Genomic DNA, 13,928 nt, shown 5'->3' on the forward strand with positions numbered 1-13,928 from the left:
CTGTTGCTCTTTCAACAAATTACATTTTGTCTTCAAAAACAAAAGCCACAACAATCAACTGCTAAATTATTTGATATTTTCAACAACCGATTAATCACAATTAATCCGATTAATTGCTTCAGCCCTTAACTTTAGTATCTACCTGTCTGAACATTTCAGAAATTTCTTTTAAACCTTTAGTTTAGAATTTATATGAAAGAGAAAAGCAACGTCTCGTATACATCAATACAGAATTTTATTTTCATTTTACCTTCAGATGAACGTCTTACATTTTTGTACAAAATCATTAGAAAATGTCTGCTGCTCCATAATCCCGGGGCTAATCCTTGGCAGAGGGGGGTGGGACCGCTAAAGGATTAAACTGGGAATCATGCAGCATCCTGGACCGGATGACGAGGCTCAGCCCGACCTTCAGATCAAAGTTTCAGTCCACCGTTTCCCATCTTATGGTCAAACATCCACTTTCGCCCCTCCCTCCCCAGCGAGGGGCGACTGGGGGAGGAGAGGGCGGTATAATCTGACCACATCTAGTAAGGTATAGAGATACAGATTAGGATGAAGGAGAAGGAGGAGGAGAGTCCGTTCTGTCTTTCTCCGCTCGTATGTCTGCGATGGATGGGCACAGTAGCACGTCAACGACACCATGCATGTTTGCATACGCACGACACATCATTGGGTTTGATTAGCTAAGAAGGTTTTTTTGTCTCGTTTATAAAACCATCAATATCATCAGTCATTTAAAAAAAACAAAGAAAAGAGGAATCAACCGATGTGTGCAGAAGAGAAGGAGCTTGGATGATGGAAAGAGGGTAGATGTTTTGCTATTGTACATGCCCAACACACACACACACACACACGTTAAGTCTCAGCTAAGCACACAAACGTCTCAAGTTGGAAGTTTCCAAATCTTCCTTTTTAAGAAAAAAAAAATTGGTAAACCCGACGGATGCCGCGCCAGACGATCAGGAAACGTCGGCCTGCTGACGACGGATTTTTAGAAATATCCTCCTCTTCCAAACAGAAATAAAAACAGAAAAAGAACAGAGAGGCACTTACACAATCACTTTCATTGTACACAGTGCATTTATATACGTGTCCACCAAATGAGACACGGCTACATTGTGGTTTTTCTTCTTTTAACTCTTTCTGTTTGACCACGCTCACAGGGTGGGGGGCTCATTTTCACAATGAAGCATGGTTTGTCTTTGCTCTGCTTCGTAGCAGTTGGCACATGTACATGCAAAAAGCTCCACATTCTGACCCACACAGGCAAACTAAAGCGGACGGAGGCATGGTGGAGAGAGGGCGGGGGGGGGAGCAGGACAGTAAACTGATTGGTATGTGGACAGAACAACGCACAGACAGACAGACTGAAAGGCAGGTCCTTGAACGCCTCCCCCAGCCTCTGATCCCGTCCCTGCCCCTCGTTGTGTCTGGTGTTTTCACAGCAGCACCAGAGGCCTCTGAACGTTGGGAGGGGGGTTTGGGGTTCTGTCGGGGTCAGTCGGTTTCCAGGATGAGCGGCGGCTGCTCGTTCTCCTCCTCCAGGCGCAGGTCGTTCAGGTCCTCCTCCAGCCCCGCCCCTCCCACCGCGCCCTGCTCTTCGCAGTAACCTAGGAGACGAGGGAATCGGACGCAATCGGGACAAGTGAGACGAACAGCGTTGCACATTTTGAAGTTACCCTGTGCAATCAGATAAGAATTCTTTTTTCTATTTAGTTTTTTTTTAATTCAGCGGATTTGGAAGTATTTTTATTTAAGGAGTTTTTAATACAATATTAGAAATACATTAAGAGATGCAAATGAATAATTCAATTAATTTTTTACATAGGAAAATATCTAAAATGCAACAACGCAGCATTCATTTAGTGATCATTTGATCATTTTTGGTAAAAATGATCAACTTTTAACAGAAACAATACAGCAGAGGACTGATCTGTTGATTATTTATTGGATTAGCAGATTAATAATTAAATAGCAAGGCGTGCTTAATAAGGTAGAACAAATTTACAGTTTTATTTTTCATCTCGAATGCAAAATGTAATTTTTTTAGTAAAGTTTTGAGTTAATTGCTGCTCTGATTGTGTTAATATTTCAACAAGTGGCCTTTTTTGATTCTCTATGCTCCAGTTAGCGATGAATCAATTACTAAATTAGTTAACGATCATTCCAATAAATCAATTAATCGTGACGAATCATTTGAACTGTAGGAAAAGCAGTGGAAAATAAATGAACACATGTTCTAGAAAAAGGTGGGATTTTTCTAAATCTCACAGTGTGAAAAACAACGTTATATAGATTACCAAAACTTTTTGTGTGCGCATTTGTGCTTCAAGCATAAAAGTACAAGAAGCACAGCTGTGACGGCTCAACTCATATGATTAAGGCTGAATGATTTTCTGTCTTTCAATACAAAAAAATGCTTTAAATTTGTAGTTTCATAGAGTTAAAGGGATGTTTGTTGATTCTGTTTTGCAGATTTCTAAATTACCTTTACTGACAGCGGCACTGTAGGTTTGGGCCACAAGAGGGCGATCATGTGAGCCCTGCTCCAGGATCTCATTGGGAGGTTCAGCACTGCTGTCAAGCCTGAACAAGAAACAGAAAAATGCTTAAAAAAACAAAACAGAAAACAAAACGCTGACAGTCTGCTGGAGGTGACAGCCTTTCTGTTTCACCTGTGCTGCTTCATGAGCGTGCATTCCCCCCCCTCCTGGGGGTCCAAGTTGTACAGGTATAAATATCCGTCAGCCGCTGCCACCAGCAGCCTGGGAATCTTCTGAATCCTGGTTTAGAAAACGGAGACTCGTCAGAAACCCGCTGAGCATTCTGCTGCAGCTCTCTCACACTCACACTCACACACACACGCACACACACACACACACACACACACACACACACACACACTAGTTGGGTCATTTCCCTGCTCGTTTGCATTTCAGCTCTTACACTATCAGGCGGATCAGAAAAGGAAGTCAGTCAACTTTTACAGACGCTTTTTTTTTTTTTCAAAAATTATAGCAACCGATCAGATTTGATGTCAAAGCAGCTAAAAGAGGCCGAAGATGAAACTTTCGTTTGTGCTCACACGGCTAAGGCGCAGATGTTTTTGTGTCCGCAGAAGGGCAGGCGTACGGTGGCGAAAGCTCGTCCCTGGGTGAACATTTCTGTGACCTGTGAAGGCAGGTAGGTGGTGGACGCCATCAGCACCTTCCCCAAGTAACCCCCCCATGTCGTCGGCTCCTCAGCCGGCCTGGAGGGGGAACAAAAAAACAAAACAGAGAACATGAGGTATGTTTACAGTTTGTTGCAAAAATGTTTATTTGAATTTTTTTGCTATAATCGATAAGGATTTTATGTTATCTGTGATTTTCTTTTATATTTTACTTGACAGCATCACGTTTCGTGTCGGACGCTGCAAAAAACTTGGAACTGAGGCAAAAAGTCATCGTTCAGCAGCACGACGGCCCAAAACATACAAACCAGAGCTTCAACGATCAAAACATTCTTATGTGCAGGAAAAGCCTAGTCAAAGTAAAACGAGGCGAGACAATTTGAAAATTGATGTTTGGAGATGCTTTCCATTCATTGTGACTGAGCTGGACTTAGTTTTGGAAAGAATGAGGATAAACACGAGTTTCCACATGTGCAAATTTAGTAAAGACCACCAAAGAGTTCACTGAGGGGGAATGGGAAGTGATGCACATGACAGGTTTAAGATTCTACATGTAGAAAAATAAAAAACAATAAAGACTACTAATCATCTTTCTGGCGTGTGTGGCTGTAAATTAACTGAATGGAGAAAAAAAAGAGAGAAGAGAGAAAAAAGGGCACTTACACATACTTCTCTTTCTGCGTCTCTAATTTGAAAATGTGGACCGTCTCTGTGTTGCTCGAGGCAGAAAGATACAGGCCTTCCATGCTGAACGCCAGCGAACAGATGCTCACGCACCTGAGAGCGACAAAGCACAAAACACACACATTCAGCAAATGGAAACGTGCGCAGACGCAGAAACACAGCCTGGGCTCGACTCCTCTTTCACTCAGTCGAGCTCTAACCTCTTGACGCCTCGCCGGAACTCAAACAGCTTCTGTCCCTCTGGGATGGAGAAGACGCGGATGACCGTGCCCTGACGGGGAAGTGAAACGCACGAGACGCAGGCTGAGATAAGAAGGAAGCGAACACACAAGGCCTCCCTCTGTCCGTCTGTCCTCCCCGACGCGTCAGACAAATTACCTTCTCTGAAGCCGTGGCCAGCTTGGTGCCGCTGGCGTCGAACGCCAACGCCGCTAAAGGGCTGTCGTGAGCCGGAATCATGTTGGCCGCCCTCTGAGGAAAACAAAACACGCCTGTGTTTACTTTAGGCTGACAAAAAGAAAAAAAAAAGAGACGCGAACCAAACGGATGCCGTCTAGGCTCGCCAGCGTTACAGATAAGAAGTGTGTGTAAATATTTCAGCCACAATAAAACAAACTGCCCGAGCCGGGTCGGTTCCCCCTACCAGGTTGACCGTGTCAAACACCTGGACCTCCCCTATCGTGGCGCTGCCCGGATACGCCAGGTAACAGTTATCGTTGCTGATGGAGAGAGCACACAGTCCTGCAGAGAAGCAGAAAAAATAAGTAAATACAATGAACTACGGAAAAACCGGAAGCAGGTTTTAAGTTTAAATCTAAACCTGCAAAAACAGAAAATCTTACCGAGTAGTTTTGGTTTAATTTCTAGGGCTACGTCTTGATATAATGAGTGGGAAATGTCTTGTTGCACTGGCAGATTAATTTACAAATAACTAGTAGTTTTTCATCAATATTAAGGAATTATTGACTATAGACAAGCTCCTATTATTTTCCTGAAAAGTTACTTCTGAGTTAATTTTGTCTCATTTCAAATTTACTAAGATATTTGAACAAAAACCTGGACCAAAAACGCTTTAAAATATCCAACATTCAGTTTCACTAAAATTTGAATATTTCTTAAGAGCAATAATAATAATAATAATAAAGAAATCAATTCAGAGATGTTACTTCAGTGCTATGGCCTGACGTGGACAGTTTGCAGAGTTCTGTATGCAAGTACGTCAACAGAAAGTTTAGTGAAAGGAAAAAGTTTAATAAAGAAAAACATCGTGGGGGAAGATTCTGACAGTGAATCAGAGGGTAGAGAAGTCCCTTTAGCAATCTGAAGATAATGTATTCATCTGTTTGTGTCCCTAACTCCAAAAGTGGCTTTTCAGCAGTGACCTCATTTACACGTCACTTCCTGGTTTCAACAGATTCTTGTAAGCTTCTAATGGAGGAGAACCGATCCATTTTTGCTCCACCGCAAACTGAATCGATGAGTTTTGAATCCAGCTTGTGCGAACCGACCTGACGGGTTGGGCGGAGTCTCTCGGATAGTGTGCAGCACTTTCATGTCTCTGATGTTGTGAATGTAAAGCGACTCTTCCAGACACACAATCAGCCTCTGCGGGGGAGACAACTGCGGCGTCAACAAGATCCGACAAACCCCCCGCCCCCAAAAACAAAACTAAACTAACCGTATTGTTATTTTTTATTTCCCCCTACCTGTCTGTTCAGTTTCACAGCCAGTATGGTGTTTGAATAAGAGTAGTTGCAGATCTCAGTTCCCTTCTTGAAGTGACAGACTTTGAGCTTCCTGGGCGCCTTCAGGCTCACGATGGCCACCAGGCTGCTGGAGAACAGGCGCTCCACGATGCACACGTCCTCCGTGTCGGCTGCGGAGACGGACGCAAAGACAAAACATCAATCAATCAATCAATCAATCAAATTTTATTTGTATAGCACATTTCAGCAGCAAGGCATTTCAAAGTGCTTTACACCGCACAGCTTCAGCTCCGTCACGTGGCAATGGAAACGAGAACAACCCTTAGTGTGGGAAAACTGCTTCTTCAGAGTTAGTGTTTAGATGCACTGGACTTTATTTAGTGGCGTCAGAGTGAATGGGGCTTACGCACAAGATATTTAAAAATATTTATTTTGTAGTAGGAATAAAGTAAAATCGAGTGTGATGTTTCTACACTATGTTGGTTTATCACCTAAACTGAAAAATTCAGTGGACGTTTTGGTTGTGATGTAAAAAGGTGGAAATACTTTTGCTAAACATAAAAGGAATGAATATATGAATATAATGCAATTTAAATCTAATAAGAAGGGAAATACCTGATGTCAAAGCATAGATTTACAAGATATTTAATATTTTAATTAAAATAAAAAAACTACTAATGGGTAGGTGATTCAATTATGTCTAGACAAACTGCATTACATACAACTACTCAAACATGTGACTGAGCAGCAGTAGGATGAGTGATGACCTGCTGGGACATACTGCCTGGAGGGGGGAGGGGGGAGAAGAAAGAATAGAGTTCTCACAATACTTACTACATTCATATATCTGCTCCAATTTGTCCACAGAGGACAAGGAGAAAAACTTGTATCCTGATTTGGTGCCAACAGCCAAGGACCTGCAGGAACAGCGGGAGGAGGACAGACAGCAGTAAGTGACCGAGCGTTGCATCAGCGGCGCACAGAGGCTGCATGGAGCTCCACTGTCTCCGTGTCACTGGATACGCCTGAGTTAGTTGTCACACTGCGACATTTGTCACCCGACTGAGGCGGTTTTGCAATATCACCCGTGCGTGTCCGCTGCTAATTCAGCCGGACAAACCCCCGCTGACACTTCTCCCATTTCCTAATATGAACGAATGCAAATGCCGTGAGCATTTTCGGGTTTCAAGACTAGATCTAACAGCTCCTGAAAATGTTGGTCATTCATCATCAGAGCGACTGAAACACGCCACATAATTATAACTTTACATACGTTAGTTTACGGGTAGAGAATAACATCTGTAGCCTTAATCTAGACACCCTAGTAATCCCTGTGGAGGCTAACTTCGATGTATTGTGGCTAAAGTTAGCCCCGATATTACAGCATCACGTTAGCTAACAAGCTAAGCTAGTCTCCAGTGAATTAAAATCCTATATGGATGTTTTCCTTAACAACCTGGCTGCTGCTTTCAATTTTACAGTGAGAAACCCCGTCCTGAATGTTTCACATGAACACATGTCACCCAGCCTTGGCAACTACAAACTGAGCTAACGTCCGCTAGCCTGAAAGCTCCCACAGGCCGCTGCATCCCCGGACTCGCTCCCCGGCCCAGCCTTACGTGTTGTCCTGGTTAAAGTTGGCGAAGAGAAGCTGGCTTCCGCCAGCATCCCCGCTCAGACTGGCCAGGTTCATGGGCTCGACACAGTCGACATATAAAGTTTCTGGTAAAATAGCAGCAACGGGACTGAATTGTTTCAATGAAATAAGTATAAGTACTGCGTTTTCACGGGGCCATCTCCGTTTCCAGCCCCGCTGTTCTGATTGTTGTTGTTTTTCACTGGGGATGTTGCTCACCCTCTGCGCGCATGCTCAGTGGAAGGCGGCGCTCAGTTCCCTTAAAGGGCCAACGTCACAAAGTGTCAATAACTAGCTTAAAAAAATTAATGTTAACCGTTCGCGAAATTCAGAATGTACGTCTGTGTTGCAGCAGCGGAAAGAGAAAGAGGAAGAATTACGAATATGACTCTATCGAAAATATAATACTGTAACGTAATTTGTGAGCGGATCTACCAGCGCCCTCTACCGTCCGTCACATATAGGAGTTTTAGGATGGATAATAATGCATACAACGTCCAATATTAATCACACAAATCCTCCTAATCTGTGGTGGACAATGGACTAGAAAATGTGTTAGGTTCTTGATGTGTCATTTAAAATCAGCCCATAATTATATTATATTTAGACTAAACTTTATTAATCCACAAACAGACTGATTTGGCGACTTTGCTGATCAATCCTTGAAACACGATCCTTCAAATAAGTTCAATTCAGTCATGAGGACAGATTTTACACACCTTCAAAATCGATTACATTTAGAGGGTCAGAGAAGGATAAACACTCATTTATTTGTAATTAATTAATTAGTCAGCTTATTTATTTATCAACATTTTTGCATTAATGACATTTTAAGTCTGGCTAGATAAAAAAAATAACAAATGTGCTTTGTCCACATTGCAAAATAAATACTTTTTAAATATAACTTATTGTCAAAAATGCGGTGTAATGGTCATCCCTTTTTTTAGTACAAGAAGTTTCTGTTTACGTTCAAAACTTGATAAGTAAATCTCATGTTCAGCACCAGAGGGCAGCATTTTGGTTAGAACCGTTTCTTAAACTCATGAGAAAAACTAACACATCCTATTAATTACCTGCTCGGAGAACCATCCGTAGCGGCGAGAGCTTTAAACAGTTTTATCCTTATGATTCTTCACTGCTTCGCTACAACATTTGTGTCTGTTTCCTTAAGATCCCACTACAGCATTTCAGCCAAACTGAGGTCCACATTGTGACCGGATCATTGCAACGTCTCTGATCTTTTTTCATTTTCAACCATTCTGGATTTTCTGGTGTGTTTGGAATCGTCGTTCTGCTGCAGAGCCGGTTTGGGATGACTGTTAGGTGCATGGTACCCGCATGGCCGACTCCAGCATATTCAGGAGTTCATGATCGTATCATCAGTGCGTGATGGGACAAATTCTGTGGCTACAAGTCAGATAAACTATTGCTCTTCTATTGCTATACTTGATAGTTAAAATAAAAGCCATGTGCTGATATCCTGCATGGTTTTTGTTTTGCCTATTCAAGGTTTTCCATAGAACTACCTGCCTAAGTTTTGCTGCTGAATTCCTTTTAGAGTAAATGAGATTTCTCTTTCTCTGAACAACCAAACTTGTGTATGAATTTTTAAATTGTTCTGTTGTGAACATCACGATTTATTACTGTCTAAACGTTGGCTAAAATACTCCTGGGAAAATACCAAATGAATTAAATGTTTTCCACTCGACAGAACGATATCGAATACAGAAGTATGGTCACACCGAGATGTTCACACTGATGACTAAACAGGTTAATGAAACACACACTACTAGCACCTGCTGCTTTCCCTTTTTTAAATACTCTGGACGTTTTGAGGATGTATTTCTTAACCTGTTTTGACTGTGACAGATACTCTGTTTGTCCTATCCCATTTCCTTCATAAGCATTGTGAGTAAACTGTTTGGGGATTAAATTACTCCAGCCAACAATATGGAAGCTTATAAAACTGATCATCGGTTCTGATAGTTAACCTTTAATGCTTTTATGGTGGCAAAAACATGAAATTTCAGCCTGATGCATGAAAATGTAATATATTTTGGTGCATATGAACACCTCAGAGGTGAGGTCTCACACACACTTCATTAATTTCTACTAATTTTCAAACGGGTCAAACTTCCTTCATAATGCAGAATGTTATAATTATAATACAAAATATAGGACTAAATGTAGGTGTGTTCCACTTACCTGGAAAGTCCTGGCTGAGGTGCAGTGTTCTAGTGAGGAAGTCGGATTTCAACATGGCGAAGCCCATAAACATCGTTTGCAGCTCTTACAAATATAACTCTAAGCCTTATTTTTCATAAGCAAGCACCGCTTTTAATTTGTTCATCTTAGAATTGCAGGCGTTACATATAATATCAATCTGAGATGCGCGTTTACATTTGTAAATAAACACGTTTCCAGTTCCGCCACAACTTACGACTGTTGATGCGAGGAGCGGCCATATTGAAACGGAAAACCGCCTGTTTTTTAAAAAAGAAAAATCTATTTAAGATTTACAAACACTATACAGATGCAAAAATCTGACAAGGCATCACATAAACATGCAGAAACAGAAGATAAAATTGGGTAATTATTATACACAATAATATAAAAACAAGGCTTTTTTTTTTTTGCAAAGACATGAATTTAAGAAAGAAAGAAGCCACAAGTTTACTGGGTGGGAACGGAATAAATAAATAAAAAAGCAAGAGTTGAGACATATTTACACAGTTTCCTTGATTTATAGTTTTGCATTCAGTTAAACAAGAAAGTCCTCCTTACCAGTGGGAGTAGTCGGAGTTGCTCCCAGTTGCCCAGTGGGAAATCCGACTTCAGACAGCATTCCAGTTTATGTTTTTCCCCAGTTCAACTGGAACACTCCATTATTCCTCACCAGAAATTGTGTTTTTGTGTCTTATTTTACAATTGTATTCATCAGATAGTGTTTATTCATTCTTAACTGTTTTTAGCGCTATCTTTAGATTTAATATGCCTAATGTGATAGAAAATGGCTGCAGCCCTTGTTGCTTTGCATCAAGAAGGTCCTGGATTGGAGTCTGTTGTTCTCCTTGTGCCTGTGTGGGTTCTCTGCAGGTACTCCGCCTTTCATCCCACAGTTAAAAAAACATGGTTGTTAGGTTCATATCGGGCATTAAATTTTTCCACAAACTGATCATGGGTAAAATAGAATGATTTAATAGGTTTCCATAAGCCTGTTGAATGCCAGAATATTACATAAAAACCTGCGTCACGGGAAATCTGCTCCTCATCCGCAAGACTTTCTAATCGTTCTGAATGCCAGCTCCTGACAAATGAAACAAGCTAACTATATTTGACAGCACCTGAATTTATTCACATTAACATCACCACTTTCTTTTTTTCCAACTTGTCTCAACTCATCAGCATGTCTAGTCATCCAATTTACTCAACGGGATCTTTTTTCTTTTTTTTTTGCACCAAGCCCCGACTTGTCCTGAGAATTGGCCGCTCAACAAGATAATTAGCAGTTTCTCTTTTCAGTCGTTGGTAATTGGCGAGGAACATGCGAAGGAAGCAACCAGTTATACCAGTGAAATTGGGTGTGAGTTTGAACATGCGTGTGTGTGTGCGCGCGTTTGTTTGTAATACCTTGTGGGGACGATTTTCCTGACATATACTACGTTGTGGGGACCAATTGCTCCTTGTGAGGACCGGAGCCTGGTCCCCACGAGGGGAAACCCTGTTTTTGGGTCAGGGGTCAGAGTTAGGGCTAAGGTATGAAGTGTGTGTGTGTGTGTGTGTGTGTGTGTGTGTGTGTGTGTGTGTGTGTGTGTGTGTGTGTGTGTGTGTGTGTGTGTGTGTGATATTTGTCGCAAGGAGAATAACTCGGAGGAAAGTGAAGCAGGAGGAATTGGCAGCCCGCGGCGGCAGGCACTGCTGCTTGTTCAGTGCGAGAATCTCGCCAAACAAAGGAAGGATACAGAACCCAGACACGGTCAGACGGCTGGCAGAGGCAGGGAGAGAAAGGCAGCACAGCTGAGGGAGAAAACAAAGCGACATTGTTTGTTTCTGTAAGGAACCACCGGCAGTCCGTGTTGTTTTGTTCGATTAAATTAGGCAGAAATGTTCGATTCTTTGAGATTCCGCCGAGCACCTCGGTAAAATCAACAGCGTATAATCTATCTATCTATCTATCTATCTATCTATCTATCTATCTATCTATCTATCTATCTATCTATCTATCTATCTATCTATCTATCTATCTATCTATCTATCTATCTATCTATCTATCTATCTATCTAGACACCCACTTAACTTTTGTGTCATTCTGTAAAATTACAACTACAAAACTTAAAGGCTTAGGATTTTATGTCGCAAGCTAACACAAAACAGTGCATAATTTGTGAGATTAAAAAAATTGGTGTGCATTTATATTCCGCCCCTTTTATTGTGATGCTCTGAAATAAAAATGTTTTCTGAAAACTTTTTTTCTATTATTATTAAAGTGAATTTTCTGGAGAAGTAATTATCAGTTCAGACGAATATGGCTTTTATGCAAAAAGTGTTTTTTTTGTTTGTTTTTTTTTTTAAAAAGACCACTTTTAAAGTTTCCCACAAGCCATCTGAGAGACACAGCAAACAGTACTCAGGTCAAACGAGATTATTATGTATGTAAAACAATATGTGTGGCAGGAAAATGTATAACACTCCACATCGACGTGGTGGCAGCATCATGCCACAGGGAAAAGAGAAGCTGGTCAGAACAGATCAGAAGATGGATGAAGCAAAAAAGAATCACTGTTTAAGAATCACTCTCCTGTGGATTCTCAATGACTTTGAGCTATTTTGCGATGGAAAAACAATAATCAAAGATTTCAGACTTGACGTACAAAACCGGTAGAGCTGCAGCAAAAGATGATTCTGCAGTATTTAAAACGGGGCGTGAATGCAGCTGCTCAACAATTTTATACAAACGACATCAGATTTTCTACAATGTCACAATTATGTTCCACTCTGTGTTGGTCGGTCACACAAAATCCCCAGTAAAACACATCAAGGTTAGTGGCTGCAATGTGGAAAAAAAAAAACCCCAACAACATCCGAGTACTTTTAGAAACGCCACGGTTCGATTTGACTTTGGACTTTCAAACAACCACAGCAGCTTTTTTGTGATTTCCACAAAAGTCGCTTTCCACTCTGCTTACATCATGATTCAGAGAAAGCGACGTCAGTTGGTTCAGTTTTACCGTTTCCAGGGATCAAGCGTCCCCCAGTCTGTCAGCACGGGCGCAGGTCCAAACCAGGCTGTCCAAACAAACATGATGGACAGAGGGCAGAGAAGCCGGGCCTGAGAAACAGCCTTCAGTAAGTCAGGAGTCCATGTTCATCTTGTAGCGGACAATGTCATCTGGAGCATAAATTAACTGATAACTGCAGGTCGACTTGATAAATGATTGAGCGCAAACTGCACACGTTCCCATCCACCTGCTGGCTCTGACATATATTTACTCCTGTATGTAAACCATCCACTCACACACACACACACACACACACACACACACACACACACACACACACACACACACACACACACACACACACACACACACGCACGCACACACACACACACACACACACACACACACACACATAGGCCTGCTGTGTGCTGGTGGGAGTGTTATTTACCAGAATATTTGGTTGCTTGACCACAGTCACTGATACTGAATCTTATCTTCAAACACAGCGGGGTGAACGTGTCCTGCTGACTCGTTTGGATGTTCGTGTGTTTGCATATTGTTTCTGTTCTCTCTCACAGCTGCTGAACTCGGCCTCAACTGGCTTCTGCTGGCTGCGGTCACCGCGGGATAATGTTTAATTTTCCATTCACGTTTAGAGCGAGTGCGAGCGTGTCTTTGAGGAAATGCATGAGCAGATTTGTAAAAGTTTTATATATAAAGTGTATTCGCAGGCTAATTTATAAATCCAGTTGCTGTATAAAAAGGCAGATAACCATCTGTCTTTATCAACAAAATCAGACTGAAATGTTTTGCTTTAGGTTATTTACGAATACCAAACTTAGTTGCCAAATCCCAGAATAGGAAAAGTTAGTTTTTTTTAAAAAGAGGCAGAATTATGTGTTTTCCAGCCACATGGAATTTGTTTAATTTGAATTATAGCACAATCAAGTAACTATGATGTAACTAGGAGGTGTGTTAGCTTCAGATAGATAGATAGATAGATAGATAGATAGATAGATAGATAGATAGATAGATAGATAGATAGATAGATAGATAGATAGATAGATAGATAGATAGATAGATAGATAGATAGATAGATAGATAGATAGATAGATAGATAGATAGATAGATAGATAGATAGATAGATAGATAGATAGATAGGATACATAGGGGAGTCAGATATTTACAGAGATTTTCTTTGTATTAAAAAAAAATGCTGTTTGAGTTTCACGATTTATTTTTGTTTGATACTTTGCTTATTCTTCCACAGACATGGTGCTTTGCATGGATTTTGGCCGATTCCTCCTGACTGAAGAAATTAAGTCAGGTTAACGATTAAAATCTTGTAACAGAAGCTACATGTCTTCACCTCACTCACACACACACACACCCTTTCAAACCTGCCCACACGTTTTCCTTTTAAAAGGTTTTTTATGACTTTAGCGGCCAGATCACAAAAAGATAAATAAATGAAAATGCGTGAGACAACAAAACTAGGTTACCACCAA

At 41.2% G+C, this 13,928-nt stretch overlaps 1 protein-coding gene across 2 annotated transcripts; it reads right to left on the reverse strand.

Annotated features, from left to right (window-relative positions):
• Positions 1-218: 218 nt before the first annotated feature.
• Positions 219-7,424, reverse strand: wipi2 (WD repeat domain, phosphoinositide interacting 2). Of its 2 annotated transcripts, none has more exons than XM_015003965.2 (12): positions 7,185-7,424; positions 6,400-6,482; positions 5,566-5,735; positions 5,368-5,464; positions 4,503-4,600; positions 4,238-4,330; positions 4,060-4,130; positions 3,845-3,952; positions 3,089-3,253; positions 2,679-2,786; positions 2,492-2,589; positions 219-1,613 (listed from the first exon to the last, which is right to left on the reverse strand). In XM_015003965.2, exons 1-12 carry the CDS (start codon positions 7,256-7,258, stop codon positions 1,501-1,503), a joined length of 1,278 nt encoding a protein of 425 aa, XP_014859451.1. In that variant the 5' UTR covers positions 7,259-7,424; the 3' UTR covers positions 219-1,500. The 2 variants fall into 2 exon arrangements, with proteins under 2 accessions (XP_014859451.1, XP_014859450.1); XM_015003964.2 differs by having other exon boundaries at positions 3,839-3,952.
• Positions 7,425-13,928: the final 6,504 nt, after the last annotated feature.

Source organism: Poecilia mexicana, unplaced genomic scaffold (genome assembly GCF_051168715.1).
Source record: "Poecilia mexicana isolate PSO_F unplaced genomic scaffold, ASM5116871v1 scaffold_8, whole genome shotgun sequence".
Lineage (NCBI taxonomy): Eukaryota > Metazoa > Chordata > Actinopteri > Cyprinodontiformes > Poeciliidae > Poecilia > Poecilia mexicana.